General features: G+C 31.9%; 2 protein-coding genes across 2 annotated transcripts in view; one reads left to right on the plus strand and one right to left on the minus strand.

Annotated features, from left to right (window-relative positions):
- The window catches only part of LOC127734787 (DNA-directed RNA polymerase III subunit RPC3-like), a 28,718-nt gene extending 19,914 nt beyond the window's left edge, over positions 1 to 8,804 (minus strand). The window contains exon 1 of the mRNA XM_052244796.1: positions 8,618 to 8,804. Coding sequence (XP_052100756.1) covers positions 8,618 to 8,764 — 147 coding nt within the window. The 5' untranslated portion in view covers positions 8,765 to 8,804. The remainder of the gene's footprint in view (positions 1 to 8,617) is intronic.
- Positions 8,805 to 8,872: 68 nt separating this feature from the next.
- Positions 8,873 to 23,036, plus strand: LOC127733512 (NAD-dependent protein deacylase sirtuin-6-like). Its single transcript, XM_052242866.1, has 7 exons — positions 8,873 to 8,912; positions 17,525 to 17,735; positions 18,573 to 18,680; positions 19,555 to 19,682; positions 20,907 to 20,992; positions 21,546 to 21,626; positions 22,214 to 23,036. Exons 2-7 carry the CDS (start codon positions 17,531 to 17,533, stop codon positions 23,034 to 23,036), a joined length of 1,431 nt encoding a protein of 476 aa, XP_052098826.1. The 5' UTR covers positions 8,873 to 8,912; positions 17,525 to 17,530.
- Positions 23,037 to 23,580: the final 544 nt, after the last annotated feature.

The raw sequence follows: 23,580 nt of genomic DNA on the forward strand, positions 1-23,580 counted from the left end.
CATGTTGTTCATGTACACATTGGATTTACCAATTTGGTTATAAGTCTGATTTTAATTGTGATGCTGTATTTGAAGAAAAGAAAATGGAATTGTGGTTTATACAACAACTGCAACATTTAAGTCATCATCTGTAAAACCAATATTCTAACTGGTGATGGAGGCAGAAATCTTTTCAAGGGGATGACTTCAACTTTACCAATTAGTACACAAGATAGGCACCAAAGATCATGTGGAGTTTGCTTTTTGTACCTGTCTTAGGTGGGTAGACAACTTATGTCTACCCAGCTTTATTTCCTTAAAATTACAGGCTACAAGAGCGCAATTATTTGTTTACATTTTACGGCTTTTGATTGGATGATACAGGATTGGAATTACTTTTAATCGAAAGCTTATCCAATCAGGTTTAAAAAATGCAGAAAATCATATTCACATTTTACAAAGTATAGAAAATATCTTCCATTTCTGCACTATGGAGCCATAAAAAATATGCCTTTTTCGTTAAAAGCAAAAAAAATAGAAGATCTTTTTCAACTGCATTTTAAGTCAATTTTTGCCGCATGACCACATATATTTTTTGGGTTGTAATGCAACACTGGCATTTCTAGTAACAGGAACTGCTAGCCGTTTTCCCCTAGTTTGTGTAGTCTATGGACAAAAAAAAATGGAACACCACTGGTACCCTATGGAAAATGCATTACTAATAATTGCACTCTTGTAACCTACATGTTTGTTCAATCACTCTAAATCTTTCATTCATATTTTGTTGACTGTATTAAAAGATAAACCTAAACTATACATTATTAATGGGACACTTTTAAACAAGGTCACATGAATGAGATACTGTCAGAACAGAGTAAACATGGTGAAGGGCTGTTCATGCTGTACTGTGAACATCCTTTCTACAATAGGTCGATAACTATATTGTGGAACTGCACAAGGTCATGTTCTCCTTCGACTGTTAATGTTTTGAAAACACTTAATCCATGGATTGGATGTTAGATGTGTATGTACTAATTGATTTTTAAGACTGAAACACATGATTTTTTATATTGTTATTTGCTTCGAACTAGCTAACAGAAACTGTGGGTACTCCATTGTACTCTCAGATCTGTACTTTGTGTCTCCTGTGCTTTTGTTATAGTTTTTATGTGCTTTGTATCGATCTGATGAGTTAAAGTGAATCATTGGTATATATTTCCTCAGGTAGAAATTACTTTGCCAAAATATAGATATTACCATGATTTTTTCTAAAATATAATAATAAGTAAGGACAACCAAAAACACCTTTTTTGTGTATACAAAGAAATCTAGGAGATAGAATTTTAAAATAAATATGAGAAGATAAGTTTTAAAATATGCTTAAGAAAATAAAAAGAAAAGATGGTGTCACAGAACTTATTTTCTTGCTACAAGTAAAAAAATCTGAATTTCTTTAAATTCCTTTATCAAATTTGGCTATTTGAATTATCCCCCTTAAAAGAGGGACGAAAGATACCAGAGGGACAGTCAAACTCATAGATCGAAAACAAACTGACAACGTCATGGCCAAAAATAAAAAGACAAACAGACAAATAATAGTACAGATGACACAACATAGAAAACTAAAGACTAAGCAACACGAACCCCACCAAAAACTGGGGGTGATCTCAGGTGCTCCGGAAGGGTAAGCAGATCCTGCTCCACATGTGGCACCAGTCGAGTTGCTTATGTTATTACAAATCCGGTAAATAGTCTAATTCGGTAAGTCACATTCGTGAAAAAGGGAAGGGTATTGTAGTTACGACATAAGGAACATATCCGATATCATCTGTGAAACGGTTATTCCATAACGGTCAACCAACTGGTGATGGCGTCCGTAAAATTTACGAAGGGATGACTTCAACTTCACCATTTGGAACTCTTGGTTTAATAGCTTCCTTGTGAGCAGCAATCCTCTATCAAGGAAATCATGATAGGAAACACAAGCCCGGGAATATTGTATCAATTGGGAGATATATACTCCGTATGCAGGCGCTGCTGGAATGTTGCTACATAGAAATGGAAAGTTCACAATTGGGAAGCTGAAATCATCTCTTTTGTCGTAAAGTTTTGTTTTCAACCGACCCTCATTGTCAATTTCTAGATGTAAATCAAGATATGAGGCAGATGTCTTAAATGTCCATGGGAAAATTGATTCCAACAAACCCAAATAATTGATGTTGGTTAAAACAGTCTAAATAATGCAATAAATCACAGACCTGCCAACTATCCCAATTTTGGCGGTATCATCTCGATTTTCATGCCTCAACCCGAATCCTGATATCGGGATCGTAAAGCAAGTCAAAATCCTGATTTTCACAAATATACCCGAAAAAATTATTGGGTATCGATTTTGAGGTTTTTCTTCAAATCTATAATTTTACCTGGCGACATATTTATGACAAGTTTACGACCCTACGCTAATCAACGGTCACAACAGGTGTCGTAATTTGTTGTTACATGTATTTGGCTTTTCTGATTGGTCATAACAATCCTCAAAATTAATTAATTTGTAAACAGAATTGGTCAGTCGGCATTTCACATTTTTATTATTTATCATACGATCACAATCTGAACGTTAAACGTAGTTTCATGACAAAATCGTAATTAACTGAAGACAAAAACTCACAGTAATGAACTCATGAAAAAACTGTGATTATCTTGAAATCCGTTAAAATTTCTGAAATCGGACGTGTTTCTGTCAAGTTCGGATTTAAAATTGACGCCATTTTGTATTCACTTCTACTGTGTATAAGCCTCCGCCAGTAATAGCACCTCTGAACATAAAGAAAGATAACTCAAATTTTATCCATTTTCTCTTTAATACTCACATAGACTAATTCAAAATCTGTCTTCATCCTTCTAACTTAAGAACATTTAGGTTTCGTTTGATTCCTGGTGCAAAGACAAGGTCTTTAGAGGGGAAAAAAAGGGGGGAGGGGTCTTCACTTTGTCATATTTTATAATGCCATTTTTCTCTTTTCATAAGTTATTTTGCCAATTAATAAGTACAAGAATCATGCAAATAAAAGAAATCAAGGCTTAAGCTTCTTATCTCATCATCAGTATACCAAAAGAAAAAAGAGATACATGTATGAGACTTTTTCAAGAGTAAAAAACAGTGCACACAGAAACACGGCAAAAAATCTGGTCACACACTAAATCCCCCATGGAGATTTTCAAAAGCTGGCAGGTTTGAAATCACCTTATTTTTTCTTTAATCAAATAATCAGTCTTATACATACATTGCCAATCTGTTGCAAATTTTGTAAGCTAATGCAAATAACTAGACTGATTGCATACTTTTACAATCTAAGATGGTAGTATACAGTAAATGTATCTTAAGCCCTTTATCACTGATTTTTATAAGTGTATTTTGTTCTTATGTTGTCCCAGGTGAATATACCACTTTTGAGTTTGTCCTTCATCGGAAAAAAATCGTCAATTATGCGTGCCTTTATCAGTCAGGGGACTTATTGAAATGAGTGATTTTTAAATCACTTATTTAAGTAGCAAATTTGAAGTTTTGTCACAAATTGTGATTTTGTAGTTTTACCAAAATTTTAAACACATAGGTTTAGATAATATCTTTTCATTAGTAAAATTGAAAAAAATGAACTTTTTGCTTCTTTTAAGCAGCAAGGTTTATGCCTTTGATGCAATCATTTAGCTGCAAATTCTATTTTAGTTGAAATAAAATGCTCCGCTGGGGCGCAGCTTGATACGACCGCAGAGGTCAAACCCTGAACAGTTGGGGCAAGTATGGACACAACATTCAAGCTTGATACAGCACTGAATTTGGATTGTAATTAAATATTTGACACAGCATAGGTTTCTGACACAGAATGAAAGTGGTCTAAGAACTGAAAAATTTTCAATTTACATACTGTAAATTCAGAAATTATTGCGTGCATTTATTATTGCGATTTTGTCATTTTGGACTAAAATGCGATTTTAATTTTTGCGATATTGAGAAAAATCCTGTTTAATTCATATAAAAAATTTCAAAATGCGAGTTTAAATTATTGCGATTATAACCCTGTCGCATTTTTCGCAATAATAAAAACATCGCAATAATTTCTGAATTTACAGTATTCATACATGTGATGGACTGTGAAACTCAGATCAGGAGATTGGGAAATTTTGGTCAGGAGATTAGGACTCAGATCAGGAGGTTTTTAATCGACATTAATTTTGTTGTAAATGTAACCGTGTGCTGTAAAAATGGTCTTTTAAAGTGTGTTTTCTTCAACTTTCCATCCAATTTATTATGTTTATAGTACCCTTGTACTTATAAAGTTTCTCCATCTTTATATTCTACATGTTCAATCTAACATTGTTTTTTTCCAGTATGTTCTTTAAATTTTTTACTTCATATTCTATAAAACAATCATTGCAACCAGAACATTTGTTTAGCTATCTGCAAATACTTTTTATTTATTTTTTTTTTCTCTTGCAAATAGTTTTTATTTGCAAACTCAGAAAATCAATCTATCTGTAAAATTAGGGTCATTGTTATTATATAAATTTCAATTTAAGCCTTAAAAGGAAGTATAGAATCCTCAAATAATTTTCAAATTATTATTTTTTTATTTGTCCTAAGACATTTAAAATCATTTAATAACCATCCTTTTATGATTATTTGTTCAATTTATATTTTATTTATATTCTTTTAAAAATTTTCATTATTAAAAGGAAAGTAACTTAAAACAGGATAAATCAAGGGAAGTAACCCAATAAATACACAGTTTTTGTTACACAACGGCAGTTAGCCTGAGGAAAAATCGTTGATTACCAGTATGTTTGACACCCAAGCTGACAAGTGAAGCCATATAATTATGCATGTTAATTGATTTACAGGTAAAATATAACTTCAGGTAATGTCAGTTACACCAGATGCCTGAGATGATATGTTGGGCAGAAATTTTTCATTCATGAAAAATTTCATACACGGGATTTTTTCCTCTTCAACGGGAGGTCGGGAGGAGACCCCTGAAAACGGGATTATTGTACTCCCATCGGGAGGTTCACATGTATGCCTATTCAAACCATATCATTATTATTTGCTTTTATATATAAATCAGAAATAACCAATTTAAAATGGAAAATGTTAAAGAAAAAAAAGGAAAAAAAAAATCCCCCCCCCCCCAATTTTTTGGACCCCCTTATGATTCATCACCCCCAAACTCAATCCCAGCTTTCCCTTTATGGTATGGTACCTTGCAGTACAATTTCAGAGAGATTCATACACTTGAACACAAGTTATTGTCTGGAAACTAGAAAAATGCTTGTTTTTTGGCCCCTTTTTGGCCCCAAATTCCTAAACATTTAGGGCAATTACCCCCAAACTCAATTCCAGCTTTCCCTTTGTGATATGGAACCTTGCAGTACAATTTCATAAAGATCCATACACTTACACACAAGTTATTGTCATGAAACTAGAAAAATGCATGTTTTTTTGCCCTTTAAAGCCCCTACTTACTAAAATTTTGAGGGAAAACCCCCAAAATCAATCCCAGCCTTCCCTTTGTGATATGGAACCTTGTAGTACAATTTCATAAAGATCCATACACTTACAAACAAGTTATTGTCATGAAACTAGAAAAATGCTTGTTTTTTGCCCCTTTTTGGCCCCTAATTCCTAAAATTTGGAGGAAATTACCCCAAAAATCAATTCCAGCTTTCCCTTTGTGATATGGAACCTTGTAGTACAATTTCATAAAGATCCATACACTTACAAACAAGTTATTGTCATGAAACTAGAAAAATGCTTGTTTTTTGCCCCTTTTTGGCCCCTTATTCCTAAAATTTTGAGGCAATTAACCCCAAATTCAATCCCAGCATTGACCCTTTGTGATATGGAATCTTGTGGTACAATGTCAAAGAGATCCATATGCTAACACACAAGTTATGTCTGGAAGTTACAAAAATGCTTATTTTCGGCCCCTTTTTGGCCCCTAATTCCTTAACTGTTGGTACCATAACCCCCAAAATCAATCCCCACCTTCCTATTGTGGTATTGAACCTTATGGTAAAATTTCATAGAGATCCATTCACTTAAACTAAAGTTAGAGTGCGAAAACCATTGTGTATTCGGACGACGACGCCGGACGACGACGACGACGACGACGCCAACGCCAACGTCATACCAATATACGACCTCAAAATTTTTTTGCGGTCGTATAAAAATGCTTATTTTTGGCCCCTTTTGGCCCCTAATTCCTTAACTGTTAGTACCATAACCCCCAAAATCAATCCCCACCTTCCTTTTGTGGTATTGAACCTTATAGTAAAATTTCATTGAGATCCATTCACTTAAACTAAAGTTAGAGTGCGAAAACTAATGTGTCTTCGGACGACGACGCCGGACGACGACGACGACGACGCCGACGCCAACGTCATACCAATATACGACCACAAAAATTTTTTTGCGGTCGTATAAAAATGCTATAAAAATGGCTTTACATAATTATGAACTGATACTTTCTTAACAGATTTTTCCCAGCAGTGGGAGTATTTTTCCTGTAAAATTCAAGGTTTCATCTTATAGATTATGTAACAAAATTCTACTGTTCGCGATCAAAATTTCACTGTTTGGGGGTGTTGAAATTAGTAGGGCTTATTAGAATAATGATACTTAAAGAAGTGATTTTTTGGAAGGATATTGAGGTATGATACTTAAACAAGTGATTTTTATGTCATTATTCTAGATTTAGTACAAGGTCATCACCTTACATGACCCGGTCATCCTATCAACACAGATGTTTGTTCTGATAATTTTAGCAACATAATTAGTCCCTGGATCATTAGTATTCTATATTTAAAGCTACATTAAAATTAAATCACTTAGTCTAGTGATTAATTTGTACTACTTAAATAGATGATTATTAAAGAAAGACAATTCTTACTTCCAACCTTTATGGACATAATGTTACTTGAATCAGTGATTTAGAAAATCACTCATTTAAGTAAGTCCCCTGACTGTTTATGACGTTATTTACCAGATAGAGGGGATGGCCTGTATCCCTACACTATTAACTTTCATCAAGCGTCTTAGTGATTGTCATTGTGCAGGATAAATTAGAAATAATGTTTGTTCTGTAGGTACTTAATCACAATTCCCTAATGACAGCAGTGCTGATTGTCAATTATGAGAATTCAATTTGCCGAATAATTTGTGCAATATAGCATCATAGTTTTCCAACCACTTGCTCAACATGGGAACGGAAGTGATGATGCCCCTAAATGCACGAATGATGTTCACTAAAACCAAAGTTTTTGACGGAAATGCATCAAACTCGAAAGTTGTCTATTATAGTTATCTCGTACCATTGCAAACTCGTACCAATGTCAACTTGTACCACTAAAAACAAACTCATACCAATGCAAACTAGTACCACTGCTAACTCGTACCACTGTAAACTTGTACCATTGAGTAATTAAGAAATTCATTTTTTTAATAAAGATTTGCAAAAACAATTCATAAAACAGTCGTATTTATGTCAAAGTTTTCATTAAAATCTGGTACAAAATTCAAGAAATTCATTTTTTTAGAAAAAGATTAAGGAAAAAAAATGATAAAACAATCGCATATTGTCTAAATTCAACTTTTTTTATAAAGATTTAAAAAAATTTGATAAAACATTTGTATATTGTATATATTTTTAATGGTATGAGTTTGCAGTGGTTACGGGTTATGAATGGTAGGACTTCTCAGTCGTACGAATTGACTTTTAGTGGTACGAGTTGACGTGGTACGAGTTAACTTGCTTCCGTCCCAGGTTATGGGGAGGGTTTGGTGCCAGCTATTGAGCTAACATATTAAGGTTCATCTATACACTTCCACAAAAATGGCTGTGTTTACACCATGAAATTTTCTCTGAATGCAGACAAAACTGTGTAATTCTAATAGTTTTAATTCCTGGCAGCACCTAGATATATACAAGTTGTATTCATTTTGTGTTTTAAAAAGAAAAAACCTTTTGTGGATTTTGCTAAACATTTTCTTTCCTTGCCACAGGTGGTGTAAAATAAACAAAGTCATGTGAAATCTTTGAGATGGTCCCCCTCAGCATATTGTATTGTATCATATTGATTGATATGGACAATAGAGGGACAATAGAAATCTACTCACAACAAAGGTGATTTAAATAGTGTAAATGAGTGAACTGTATCAAAGAAAACTCAGGTGTTTGTTTATTTCTCCATCTTCTGTGGCAAGGAAAGAAAATGTTCATCAAAATCCCTAAAGTGTTTTAACTTTTTAGAACATAAATTGGATGAACCATTAATTTATCTAGGTGCTGCCAGGCATTAAAACTTTTAAAATTACAGAGTTTTGTCTGTACTCAGAGAAAATTTCATGTTGTAAACACAGCCATTTTTGTTAAAGTGTATAGATGAACCTTAACCTGCCACATCAGTACGTACCTTACCCAAGTTAGGAGCCTATATATTATTCAGTGGTTGTTGTTTGTTGCTGTATAGCATAAAATAATTTTGTTTTACCACATCTTTTTTATAATCATGTTTCATTGTTTGATTTCATAATTATCATGTTTAATTTTATATAGTTTCATTATTTAGATCAGTGATGCACCTGTTCTAAGGAGAATTTGCTCTTTAATGCAAGGTATCTAAGTGCACAGATATTATCCTTCAATAGATGGCATCCAACTGCTTCAGCAACTTCTCCAAAATTATCTTTTAATATGCTTTTGCATAGATTACTTTTATTATGTGACATGCTGTTTCGTCATGAAAATGGTTGGTAAAGTCAAAAGAGTTTCCAATTAAACAGAGAAGTATGGAAAAGTTCCGAGACCTCCCAAAACAAAGAAGGTAAAACCTGAAACAAAAGCGGTTTAGGAAACTTTTTTGCAGTACAGACAACAGTATAATTTTATGGGTTTTTAGATCTAATAATCGAGTCAGCGACTCTTTTCACAAAAAAATCTTACGATTAAAATTGGTCGTAAGTTATACTGAAATGTGTACGTGTATGACTTCCGAATATTTTCACTCTTAAGATTTTTTGTGAAAAGAGTCGCTGAATCTTAAGGTTCATCATAACAAATGAACAAAAATGGCTGTATTTACACCCCAAAAACTACTCTGTGTACAGACTTACCTGTCCAGTTTGGAAAGTTTTAAGGCTTGGCATCCACTAGACTGTTAAATGGCTAAAATGCATTTATTTGTTTCAGAAAGATATAATATATATCACTTTTGGATTTTGATGGGCATTTTTTTTCCTTTCTGCAGAAGGTGTAAAAATAAACAAACACCTGAATTGCTTTGATACTGTACACTCTGTTAAACCCTTTAACTCACCTATAGTTATGTAGATACCTATTGTCTGTCTTTTGTCTGTGTCAATCAAGAACAATCAATACAATACAGTTTTTACCTGACAGTCAGGGATATAACTCTATAGGGTTATTACAGAAAATAACTTGCATGTGTTATTACAGATACTTTTATGAGTTGTCTACTCTTTAATCCTTAAATTTACTAAACCTGTAATAACATATGTTTGTTATTTGTAAAATAAATCATAAATATTTTTATTTTTAGTGGGCTCTAGGGAACTCTTGAAACTTTGCGCAGAAACTAAATGCATAGCATTGATGACTAACTATTAATTTAGATTAATACATTTTTCATTAACCATGGTAAATCAATGAGACAAGGCTTTTAAGTGATTGACTTAGCTGTAATAACAAGGCTTAGTTATGGCATGTAACTTATTAAATGAGACACTTGGAAATTACTGGGAAGCTTGCGCAGAACCTTATTACATGCTCTGATCATTACTTCTTACAATAAATTAAAATACATTGTAATTGAGCATGATCTATGTCTGAGCAAATGCTTTGAAGTGATGTAGAGAAGCTATAATAACACCCTTTAGTTATTACAGGCATATTTGTTCTGTAATATCATAGGTGTGATATGCATGATTGGCAAACTATGAACTGTTATATCTTTCTATAGTTAAGTACCGGTATACATAAAGACAGTAGCAATATCAATAGAACTTGTATGTATACATTTTAACAAAACTAATGATGTATATTGTCCCTTTGAAACATGTAACATACATATGTTATCACAGTTCTTTGATTTTTTCGTCCACAATAACAAGCGTATGTTATTTTTCTCTAGTAACCCTAAAGAGTTATATCCTTGACTGCCTGAGCGGGAGCATCTTAAAGTTTTATTCCAACTTAGTTTATTTTTGCACCTTCTGCAGAAAGGAAAACAATGGCCATCAAAATCCAAAAAAAGATTTTATTTTTCTGAAACACAAAATGCATTTAACTTTTATATATCTAGTGGATGCCAGGCATTAAAACTTTTCCAACTGGACAGGTTAAAGTCTGTACTGAGAGTAGTTTTTGAGTATTTACGATTAAAACGTCTTAATCCTTATAATTATACAAGTTTAAGCAGTATAAATTGATGAAAAATAAACAAAATAATTTTTATTCAGGAAGATATATATTTTTTTTGGTATATACATGTACTGCTTAAACTTGTATAATTATTCATATTCGACTTTAAAGTTATGATAACTGTATGTTTATGATTTCCAATAATGTATTAATTTTTCTTCATTTAACATGTTTAAGGTGTTTTAAAGAATTTCTTCTTGCAGTACTTTAAATTCTTTTAATTTTTAAAGTTGTCGTAACCTTTTGAATAATTACGTCCGCCATTTTGTTTTCAACAAGGAATTTGCATACAACTTACAAGACATGCTTATCGATTTCCTGAATTATATTGCACTTTTATTGAGTAAACACGACTAATATCTTTAAATTGCATACTTTTAATATTATTTGAAGTAGTAAAAACCATGTTTTCGGGACAAATCAATTTGTACTTGGGATATCAAATAGTTCTTGTAATCCTCGGGAAATCGTGGTACCGGTTAAGTTCAATATAAACTATCAGTCAGGGGTACTACTTGTACAAGTAATTTTTACTTGAAGAATTTAATATTAATATACTTATATAAGTAAATTTGTAGGATACTTATACAAGTGTTTTTTTTGTTTACTTGTATTGGTAAATAATTTTTAGGCTTTAGTTAGTTACATGTTGTATGTCCCTTAAACATTCAGATTTTTTTTACTTATATAAGTAAAAAAGTCATCCTATCTTCTTTTCTTGATTTCTTAGGACTTCTTTGCTCTAATAGAATTTTTATGTTTGTCCTTTGTAGATGTCCTCACTAATCATTTAAGTGTAATTTCATGGCCAATGAAAATCTCCATTGTCTGTTATCTTCAAAACACTGCTCATTTACAAGCCCCAAGGGGCAAATTTTGAAGGCCTTGCCCAAATACTGAAGATCTTTGCACAATAAGTTTCTTTGTTGAATTAATGAGATGAAACATTGAACTCTAATAAAAAATTATGAGCTAACCTGAGAAAAATTCTTAAAGGCATGTTTTGATATCTGAAAACTTGAGAATTTTTGTGGGATTGTAAAAAAAATTATTTATACAAGTAAATTTTATAGAAAATTAAGGGGAGATTATTCAAACATTATAATTTACTTATATATAAAGTATATTATTATTTACTTCTTCAAGTAAATAAAGATCACTTGTACAAGTAACTAGTACCCCTGACTGAATATAGAAAGACGAAAAATATATACAAAATTAAATGCGAGCTTTTATTTATCAATCCAAGCAACAGTGTAAAGTATTAAGTAAATTGATCTTTGCTAATCATTGCTAATGTAAGTCAGTTTGCAATATGAGAAAAATTGCCTAAAATCTGGTAGTTAAACTTAAAGTCCTGTAACTGGAACTGCAAATAAAAAAAAATGAATTCGAAAGGGAGCTATCTTTTAACAATCTTAAGAAGAGATTTAACATGTTAAGGTAAATTAATCTAAAAAAAAACTATTGACACAGATATATATATATCATGGATATGTCTTGCCTGTCTGCAGAAAATTTAAAAAAAAAAGACAATCTGATGGAAATTAACATTACTATCACAAGTAGTTCCTATCAAACTGACTTCAGCAGAAAAACTTGAAATTAAGAATTGCTATTTAATTCAAAATCACTGGACCATGAGGCATGACCTAGGGGGCAGGGTCTCCAAAAAAATTGTCAAACTGTCATGTACTGATACAAATGCAACTTTATATAAAATATCATTGATCTACCTGTATCACAAGAAGTTCCTTTCAAACTAACTGAAGAAGAAAACTTAACATTGAACATTGCACATTAATTGAAATCCCCTGGACCATGACCAAAACCCCAGGGTTAACGACCTTAAAATAGTCACACAACTGACATGTACTGACAGTTACTGCTGTCAGATAGTAAACAAAAACTATAGTAAATGTGTGAAATATAAAAAAATATTCTAAATTTTAGTTCAAGTCAAGTAATGAAGTCAATGTTGAAAAACCAATTCAAACTACAAGGTCACCATCAACAAATTATTTTCTTGATGTTGCTTACTAACATGTTGACTAATGCCTAGCTTGTAGAATTTTTTTTGGCGTGGCCAACAACATAAGTTACATCATAACATGTTTTGAATAGAAAACGATGTAAGACATATAAGAGCGTTTTATTTTTTTTTAAATTTGAAACGATTTGTGTCATAAATTTTTTTGGGTTATAGACTGCTTTATAGGGGGGCAGGTAGGCAGCGACATTGAAAAATTCTACTTTTATTTTTGACTCCATTACTGTAGATGTTTCTTTGTATGTCAAATCATACATACATGTCCGTCATATCATTATCTATTATAATATACATGTATATTGTATATAAAAATTGCTATATTTTAGCTAAACTGTCACCTAAAAATGAACCACACATTTTATCTTTATTTTTTTCAATGCTGCGTGTTTGTATTGTTTTCTGTCTATCGTTTTGTTATTTATGTCTTTCCACTTTTCTGTGGAAAGACCTATTGTATTTGATCTGATTATCATGATTATTATTTTTTTCTTCCGCCAAATTTTGTTATCGCGTAAAATTTTTGTTTCGCAATATGTCGCTAAGATATTTCTTATATAGTATCATACTAGTTATGCGCTTTTTATTTTCACCCATTCTAAGCCGAACAATTTTTTTGTAAGAGTTATCTCCCTATTCACTGTTTATCAAGTGTGTGCATCTCCTTTGTAACAAAAAAAGATATCAACAAAATTCTTTTTCTAAATTGTTCCTTACATCCTCAGGAATTTTTGGCTAATTTGGATTGAAGCGATTCAATGAAATTTTAAAGGAGTTATCTACCTTTACCAAATAAATTTGTCGGTATGTTTTTTTAACTCATAAACCGTTAACCGTATAACCATGGAAACTTCTTATTTGTGTCCCCTAGGTCCTAACTTAGAAAATGAGGTCAAGGTCAAAGGTCAAGGTCAAGTTCTCTATTTTGACTTTTCCTTGTTTTTGCATTTTCTCCGACACTTTTAAAGATATATATAAGAGAACAAGTGCAAAATGTTTGCTTTGTTGTAATGAAGATATGTTACATTTGGTCTAAAACAATCTAATGAAATCTTATAGTAGTTAGTGCCCCTGAAATGTCTTAATTTAAGGTTAATTGATTATTACTTCAACTTGGTTTATTATAAAGCCATATGACCTTTAACAAAAGGTTGGGTGACATATGACCTTGAAAAATGTCAACCGGAAGTGACCTTGAGAAAACCAGACGTATCCATTTTTGCACTTTTTTCATGGAAAAGTACTCGGAATCCATATATTTTGTAATATAAATACATAAACTTATCACTAAAGACCAGAAGTGACTTTCGATAAACCGGAAGTGGTCAATTATCTCCTGTTTTACATGCAAAAGTATATAGAAATTATATATTTTTGGAATCAGTGTGAAAGAAGCTATCATATGAGACCGGAAGTGACATTTACTTCACTGGAAGTAGCTAATTATCTCCCTTATTTCACTCAAAAGTATATAGAAATCATTTATTTATCGCATCAGTATGAAGAAACTTATGATTTGATGCCAATTCCAACTTTGAGTAAACAGGAACTAGCTTCTTTTCAATAACTTAAAATTGATGTGGAAAGACCTTCAATTGTTCTCTGAACAATTGGTTTTTAATTATATTATGTGTTTGTTTGTTTGTTTGTTTGTTTGTTTGTTTAGTAACAATCCTATTGTTTGGATTTTAGACTTATAAAATTCTTATTCTTTTACATGTTTTATGACTCATTTACTATTGCAAAGTAAAGATGTTCCAAAATCATTACCAATGACATGCTCACCTGCATATACATGATATACAACATGAACATGGAAGTATGATAATGTATTGAAAACCAGTAAAACATTGTAAAAATTGAAAACAAAATTCAGATGTATTTCCATTTAAACATTTGATATTTCACTTATATAAATGCCGACACCATAACTACATTTACTGTGACATTCAAGGTGTTAAATAAAATTGAGAATGGAAATGGGGAATGTGTCAAAGAGACAACAACCCGACCATAGAACAGACAACAGCAGAAGGTCACCAACAGGTCTTCAATGCAGCGAAAAATTCCCGCACCCGGAGGCGTCCTTCAGCTGGCCCCTAAACAAATATATATACTAGTTCAGTGATAATGAACGCCATACTAAACTCCAAATTGTACACAAGAAACTAAAATTAAAAATAATACAAGACTAACAAAGGCTAGATGCTCCTGACTTGGGACAGGCGCAAAAATGTGGCGGGGTTAAACATGTTTATGAGATCTCAACCCTCCCCCTATACCTCTAGCCAATGTAGAAAAGTAAACGCATAACAATACGCACATTAAAATTCAGTTCAAGAGAAGTCCGAGTCTGATGTCAGAAGATGTAACCAAAGAAAATAAACAAAATGACAATAATACATAAATAACAACAGACTACTAGCAGTTAACTGACATGCCAGCTCCAGACTTCAATTAAACTGATTGAAAGATTATGTCTTCATCATATGAATATCAGGCACAATCCTTCCCGTTAGGGGTTTAGTATCATACCATCATAAAATATATGAGAAGAACATAACCCGTGTCATGCCAACAACTGGTTTTTAAAGTCGATTTGAAAAAAAATAAGTTTATAATTACAGTTTATACAGTTATATGTTTTATGTTACACTTACTTATTTTGTAAATACAAACATATAAAACTTAAATCCTAATATTTTGTCCCTTCATTTGTCCATAACAATATCTCCATTAACAGATTAATAAGCATACATTTGTAGTTCACAATACACATGTACAAATGTTATATCATATATTATCATGATTATATGTACTGTAAATTCAGAAATTATTGCGATGTTTTTATTATTGTGAAAAATGCAACAGGGTTATAATCGCAATAATTTAAACTCGCATTTTGAAATTTTTTATATGAATTAAACATGATTTTTCTCAATATCGCAAAAATTAAAATCTCATTTTAGTCTAAAATGACAAAATCGCAACAATAAATGCACGCAATAATTTCTGAATTTACAGTATTCAGTTTTAGCATATATATATTTCAGCAAATTTGGTGATGTTTATGTCAGAATTTCAAAATGTCTACACGTGCTTGTTGTGTTAAAGATTGTCGAAATAATGGAAGAAAATTGATTAAATGGAAAGAACAATTCTGTGACTTTCATAATTGTAATTTTGGAACATCAAGATGTATATGTGAACCTCCTTTTACACTTTTCCCATTTCCAACTGTACTAAAAAACTCGTACAACAGGAGAATCTGGACAAAAAATGTAAACAGAAGTATTGGAAATAAAATCTGGACCCCTACTGAAGAGTCTCGTATTTGCTCCAAACACTTTGTAGATGGATTTCCTAATGACAATAACCCGTATCCAACATTGTGTCTTGGTCACGAATCGGCTTCTACAGTTACTTTTGCTAGACCACCTCCAATTGACCGATCAATTATAGATTTGTCTCCATCTAAAAAGAGAAAACATCAAGATTCTCCCAGTGACAATAACCCATATTCAACATTGGGTCTTGGTCACGAGTTGGCTCCTACAGTAACTTTTGTTATACTACCACCAATCTACCAATCAAATATAGATCCAACTCCATCAATAACGAGAGATCATCAAGATTCTGACAGCACAGCCACTAATTACCATGAAGACCATAACTATTCAATTGCCTGTCTCTCTTGTGAACAGAAATCTTATGCAATGACCACAACGGTAATGATATACTGTTAAATCAGAAGTTATTGCGTGCATTAATTTATCATTGCAATTTTTCAAGAATGGACAAAAATGCGAGTTAAATTATTGCGATTTCCAAAAATCACTGCATACAGATCTATGTTTAAGTTATGAGAACGCAAGTTCTTATTATTGCGTTACCCACCCAGTTGCATTTTTCACATTAATTAAAACCTCACCATTATTTTTGAATTTACAGTACATTGTTTAAATACATTGTATTCTTGTACTGTATTGTATTGTATTGTAATTTTATTGTAAAACCAAGAATGTATTTATCAAATTTAATATTTAGATTGCTCCTAATTATAATCTTCATATAAGGACATATAATGTATCTTTCCTTTATGGGGTCAGATTACATTCCCCAATCTTCACAGCCAAGTTAAATTAAAAAATTTTGGCCTCATCATTTTCATTGTATATTGAATCAAAAATATTTTAAACGGTTGGGATAGATTGGCACTGCTTTTATACTTTTATGAAATTCAAAAGTACAAATGTTGCTTTGAGTCCCTTTACATATACAGGATTTGTTTTGCTTCATTGCACTTACCATTGTTACTAGGTCATGCTTCAATGACTTTGAATTCATTAGCAATTTCCAATGTTAAGTTTTCTGCTTTAGTTAGTGTGATAAGAACTACTTGTGATAGATCAATAATATTTTGTATAAAGTTGCATTACTGTTTGTACAACTCAGTCTGTACATATCAGTTTGATGACTATTTTTAGGCCCTGCCCCCTAGGCCATGGTCCAGTGACTTTGATTTTATAAGCAATTTTCAATGTTAAGTTTTCTACTTAAGTTTGTTTGATAGGAACTACTTACAATCGACAAAGATATTTTCTATAAAGTTACATTACTGTTTTTACAACACAGTCTATTGACCATTTCAAGGTGCTGTCTGCTAGTTTATGGTCTAGTGGATGAAAATACATGTACCGACTCACAAAACTGCATGTGATGGTGTATTTATTAGAATAGGCCTAAATGATGCTAAAATATAAAGAAAATACAATAATAGGCAAAAAATGTGAAGAGTAGAGGAAATGAGCCAAAAATATGAAGTATGGGATAGAGAAAAATGACCTTAAAAGTAAAGAATACAGAAATAAGGGACCTTTATACAGACCCTCATCATGATCATGTATGATTTTGAGTCCGTAACTTATACATGTTCTACACCTTATTCCTTTTTTCAACAACCCAATCCACTGATTACAGTATTTAATTATTTCTTTTACAGTTTGGGATGTCGGTGAATTACGCAGATGGTTTATCACCATATGAGCATAAAGGACCTTGTGGCCAACCAGAACTACAAGATACTCCTGAAGAAGGAGAAAGAAAGATAGCAGAATTGGTAGAGTTGATCAAATATAGTAAACATATGATTGTCATCACAGGTGCAGGGATCAGTACCTCAGCTGGGATACCTGACTTCAGGGGGCCAAAAGGTAAGTGTAAATGACAGGGAGCAGGAGAGTATGTTTATACATATGTTTAACATAATAAAGAGATGGATTACTCTTTATATATATGAAAGAGGAAAAAGATACCAAAGGGACATTCAAACTCTCAAGTCAAAAGCAAGCAAACAATGCCATGGCAAAAAAACAAAAAAAACAATGTCATTGAATGAAAAGATAAAACAACAGTACACAAAACACAACATATGAAACTAAAGACTGACCAACATAAACTCCATTGAAAACCTAGAGTGATCTTGTGTACTCGGATGGGTAAGCAGATTCTGCTCCATATTTAGCACCCTCTATGTTGCTCATGTAAATACAAAGTAAATTGCAGCAGATTACATGAAGGAAAAGAGAACAGGATTTTGATATATAGGACAATTAGAACATTAAATTCATCATTTGTCAAACAACAGACATATTCTATAACCGTCAACTAAAAAAATCCATACTCTTGTATTCATTATATATATGTATTGCAATTATGGCACTATCCTGATTTATTACCAAACACAAAAATCGATATATGTAGTACAATATAAGATAGCAGTACATGTTGTTGGTATTCTTTCTGAACACTGTGTCTAATTCATACAGATTTAGAAGTATAAAAACTGAAGCAATCAATTTTTTATATTGAAGAAAATTTCCAGTTAAACAAGAAAAAGTCTTTAGATGAACTGAAATTGAAACTCATTTACAGTTTTTATCTGGTCCTTGTGTATGATCTGTTATGTTTTTGGTAATCTGGCTTTGCAGTTTGCACAAGTGGAATTTATGCTAATATTTGTGTTTTTTTTTGTATATTATTGAAAACAGGAGTTTGGACTTTAGAAAAGAAAGGCATCAAACCTGAATTTAGTGTAACATTTGAAGGTGCAAAACCATCTCCTACACACATGGCACTGGTAGCACTAGAAAAAATGGGTAGGTAATGAATAAGTTAAACCATCTCCTACACACTTGGCACTTGTAGCACTAGAAAAAATGGATAGGTAATGAATTAGTTAAACCATCTCCTACTAAGTAACTGACAAGGGAGATAATTGCACAATATTTTGGCAAAATGTGCATTGCTAAATAAAAATTCATGATTTTGCTGGTTAATGTTTCTATGCCTTGAATGCCTGATCTATATGACTAATGGTGTTTGTGACTGTAAAGAATAGCACACATTCCTCCCTCTGATATACTTCTAAAGAAACCTTTTAGATTTAGAATACAGAATAGACTATTTTTAGATTTAGAATACAGAATAGACTATTTTCATAATACCAACTACAGAGAATCTGAGAGTATATGACTTTTTGACAGATTAACTTCTCTGTTGAAGGAAATTCTAGTAATTAGCCAAGTAAAAGCAACTCAAAGTAGTAAACTCAAGCTTACAATCAGGGCTCTTTTCAGGAAAAAATAACTGTTTTCCAATGACTTTGTGGTGTAAAGAAATAAAAATAGAATACTTTGAATAGAATTTAACAGATTTTTCTTTTTTTTTAATCAGCTTTTGAATGATCATTCAGTCTTGTATTGATTTCAACTTGTCTGTCCATTCTCTCCTTTGTTCAATACATTTTTTTGTGACTATTTTGGTCAGAGGCATTGCTGAGAAGAATGACTACATATTTGGTCAGCAGCTTGACGGTGATGTGTTGTAATGTGTTAGTACTTTATTGGAACTGTCAGACACCAACTTCCTGTTTTCCAATTCTTTGTAGGGATATGCTTAAAAAGACAATACATTCAATTTTTTTGGTAAAATTAATGTGTTTTATACTTAAGGTAATTTCCTAATTTTCAGGTGTGCTGCAATGTGTCGTATCTCAGAATGTTGATGGATTACATCTGAGATCTGGTTTCCCTAGAAACAGATTATCTGAGCTCCATGGTGACATGTTTGTAGAACAGTGTGACAAATGTAACACACAAGTAAGTGTTTAAACATTCTTTTATATTGATATCTAATAACCTAATCTACAATTATACCAGACTTAGGAAGTTTAAGATCTAGACATATTGCAAGATGTAGGAGATAGCATGTTGTTTTTTTTAACTTTGCAGGTTGTATATTTACACTTTTAGTATTCAGCTAAACTTAGTCTCCCAAAGATCCATCTCCCCTATTGATTGTACTTTTAAATTACGACGTCAAATTGTGATTTGAAATTTTCAGTGCTTGTGGGATTTTAAGTAATGGCTGCTAACTTGGCATACATGTGCTAATAGGTCTATAATTTTGACTTCCTATATAGCCAAGTACTGGGGATTTATTTATTTTCTTGAGTATCAATTTTCATTGGTCAAAGAAAAAAATATGTTCATTGATACTTGATCATATGGTTTTACATACAATCCTGTGAGAAATGTATACTTAGTTGAATTTTTGAATTGGTGGTTTATCTAGACCTACAAAATTCACAAAATTTGGATCCAACCAATAATAATGAATCCACAGTACTTTACACTTTTATGGTATTAAAATAAAAGATTTACTGTAAACCAACTATTTTTCGCAACCGATTTATGATTTTTGTGACTTTCGCGAGTAAAAAAATAACGCGAAAATTAATCGCCGTGAATATGTAAAAATATTATCTATCCTTATTGAAATACATCAAATAGTTTAAAAATCGCGAAATTAAATCGTCACGTAGTGGACTAGAATGGGCTAAACGAGAAATAAAGTATCCACGAAAATAAGATGGTTTACAGTATTTATAATTATGTGAATACATTAAAGCTTACATAGATATCAAAACTTTCAAAACATTGTCTTTCCCAAAAAGTTTGTTTAGGCAGGGATATAGTTTTGTCCTTGGTTTTGTTTCTGTTGGCAAAAAATTCTAAAATTGTAAACAAAGGCTGTAACTAGATTATAAGAAAGTAATGATTTTGATTATATCATGTATATTAAATATTAATTGATTGTTTTTGGTGTGTTTTAATGCCACTTTTAACACTATTGGAATGTTGTAGTGGCCAATTTTGTTTTGTGGAGGAAGCTTGTGAGAACCACAACTTCCAGTAGAAAAACTTGCAAACCATGTCAATTAAGATTGGAGTTGAGCGCATCTGCCATGTACTAGGCCCTTTGAAAGTAATACATTGACATTTATTTCAATTAAAATAATCTATAGATGTTTTGTTTTACAGTATATAAATGCTACAGTTGTACCAACCATGGCATTTAGGCCCACAGGAAATCCTTGTACACAGAGAAAGTCTAGAGGATTGTGCAGGTAACCAGTTGAATGGTGTCAAAGACATATAACTGCTGTCCAACTATTGTTTTTGTTGAGAATACCAGTTCATGTACATGAAAAAAACTAAATATTAAAAATTATATTTTCTACATGAATTTTGCTTCATTGGTGTAGTATTGTTAGACAATTTTATTTAATTATTGAAATTATGCCTGACCATAATGAATATTAAAAAATATAAGAATTTAGTAGGCTTTTAACATTATGCATTTAAGTCAAAAAGAAATTTACTCAACTTGCATTTGCTTGATTTGAAGAAAAATTAAGCTTGACCTTTGCAATAAAATTGAAAAAAAAAGTCAAAAGCCTAAGACTAAAAAGTTCAATTTGAGCTATTTAATTGAAAGGGTTGACCTAGTTGTTCAATTTCATTAAAATCAGTTGTTAGTTTTCCCTACAATAATCTCCCCCTGGAGGGAGTGTAGCTTATCACAAAATGGGATTTTATATAGATTGGTAGTTGTTAATCTTGCTGGAAGGTCTTCTTCTGTTGATAGAAAACATATGAACATTCTTCATTTACTTACAGAGGAAAATTGAGGGATACAATACTGGACTGGGAAGATGCTTTGCCTGATGAAGATTTGGATAGAGCTTTTGCAAATGCTAAGTAATGACATTTTAGTCTTGTATTTTAGTGAATGAATTTTGTCGTTTAGCAAGAAAGTGTAGTTTTAGAATTATTAAATGCATGTTTTGTATTTCCACCATTTCTGGCTTATGATTTATTAATCAAAATTTGTTAGATTATTCTTGACGCATATATAACTAGACAGGTTCTTGATTGCTTGAATATTTTTGCTTTTACTCCATTAGGTATCTTCTGATAATTTTTTTTTAATATGTAATAAATAATCATTATTTCATAAATAATGTTTGTGCATTTAGTGTTTCAAAAATATATAACTAGTAACTTATAACAGTTGCTTCTATTACAAAAATAAGAGGATGTGGTATGGCTGCCAATGAGAGAACTTTCTTCATAAGACCAAATGTAAGAGAGGTTCACAATTATAAAAAAAAATGTATATCCCATTCAGCAAAGTAAGCTGTATAAATGCCTTGGAATGACAAATGACGAGCAATTCAAAGGAGAAAACTAAGGACTAAAAGTTCATTCGAATGAAGATATAGATAATTCTTCAACCATGAATACAATAGTTTTCAATTTATTTTAGAAGTATTATTTTTTTACAGGAAAGCCGATCTGTGTTTGTGTTTAGGGACATCTTTACAAATCTTACCATGTGCCAATTTACCACTTCAAGCGAAGCGTAATGGAGGAAAATTTGTAACTGTCAATTTACAAGCAACAAAACACGAAAAGAAAGCTGACATGAAAATTCATGAACCTGTGGATAAAGTTATGACTGAGGTTTGTAGACGGCTAGAGATTGAGATTCCAGAGTACTATAATCCGGTAATTTGTTTGGAGTCGATGCATACAGAAAAATCGGAAGAAAAGTTAAATGTTGTTGTCCGAGAGGAATTGTTAATGGTGGAAAATAAAGATCCCGTGAAAAAAGAGGATATTAAAAAGGAGGATAAAGATGAAAATGAACTTAAGGAAGAGTTCATTCAAAGCAATCAGTCTCAAAACTTAAATAGAATTGAAGGACGTGAAATTAAAAAAGAACAAAACACTATGTGTGAAAGAATATCAGACAATAGTCGCAAAGAAGTTAAATGTAACAAAAATGATCTCAATCAGGCAGCAGTTGTTAATAGTGACATAGATACCATTAATGAAATGTCAAAACTAGACAGGTCTTCACAAGGGCAAGGCAGATCTGATAAAGAGACAATACTCTCATTAAAAGAAGAGAGTGATCAGGGTATAGTACCAGCTAAGGGTGACGGACATCAGCTGAATGCTCACAATGATATCTGTATAGCTGACAGTTCAGCAAGTTTACACATGTACATTGTTAATTCATCAGAGATACCGAAGTCACCAGACAGCAATACAGATATTGAGGATGACAATTATGAAATACCTCAAAAAATAAAAAAGTTGTAGATATTTCAGAAAAAAATTATTTTTTGTATATCCATCCTTGATCTTTTGAGGGCTATAGTGTTTGGTTACTGTCTTTTTGTCCTTGTTTATCATTGGGTTTAGATATTTCTAAGAGATCAGTGACTTTTCTTCCTTAGGTAGTCCTTAGTCCTTGGGAAAATTCATATGAGTAACTATGGTAAAAATTGAATATTCCTTTCAAGATCTTACCCAATACAAGTAAATAGGAATAATAGTTTGTCTTTGAAGGTATCTTCAGTAGTAAGGAGGGTCCATACAAAAATTAGGTCACTTAAAATATGAATGACTTTGGTAAGTTTTGCATAAAAATTCCTGTTTAAGCAGTTAGTGGTCTTAGAACAGTGGATGTTTTTCTTATTGATAAAAATTAATAGACCCAAAATGAGTTTATCTTGACCAACATAAAAAGCATAAGAGACTGGTTAAGTTTTGTTTTCGGTTTCACATCTACACTTCTATAAAAAGTAGATCAAAGAGGAATGATATTTTGTCAATGGTTACATTTTGCAAACAAATGGGTGTC

The sequence above is a fragment of the Mytilus californianus genome, unplaced genomic scaffold (assembly GCF_021869535.1).
Source record: "Mytilus californianus isolate M0D057914Y unplaced genomic scaffold, xbMytCali1.0.p SCAF_3, whole genome shotgun sequence".
Lineage (NCBI taxonomy): Eukaryota > Metazoa > Mollusca > Bivalvia > Mytilida > Mytilidae > Mytilus > Mytilus californianus.

Bases quoted from the DNA above. Each gene is read 5' to 3' on its own strand.
- LOC127733512 (XM_052242866.1), top strand. From the start codon at position 17,531: ATGTCGGTGAATTACGCAGATGGTTTATCACCATATGAGCATAAAGGA. The intron at 20,993-21,545 runs GTAACCAGTTGA...ATTTACTTACAG, and splicing joins AAGTCTAGAGGATTGTGCAG to AGGAAAATTGAGGGATACAA. The intron at 21,627-22,213 runs GTAATGACATTT...ATTTTTTTACAG, and splicing joins AGAGCTTTTGCAAATGCTAA to GAAAGCCGATCTGTGTTTGT.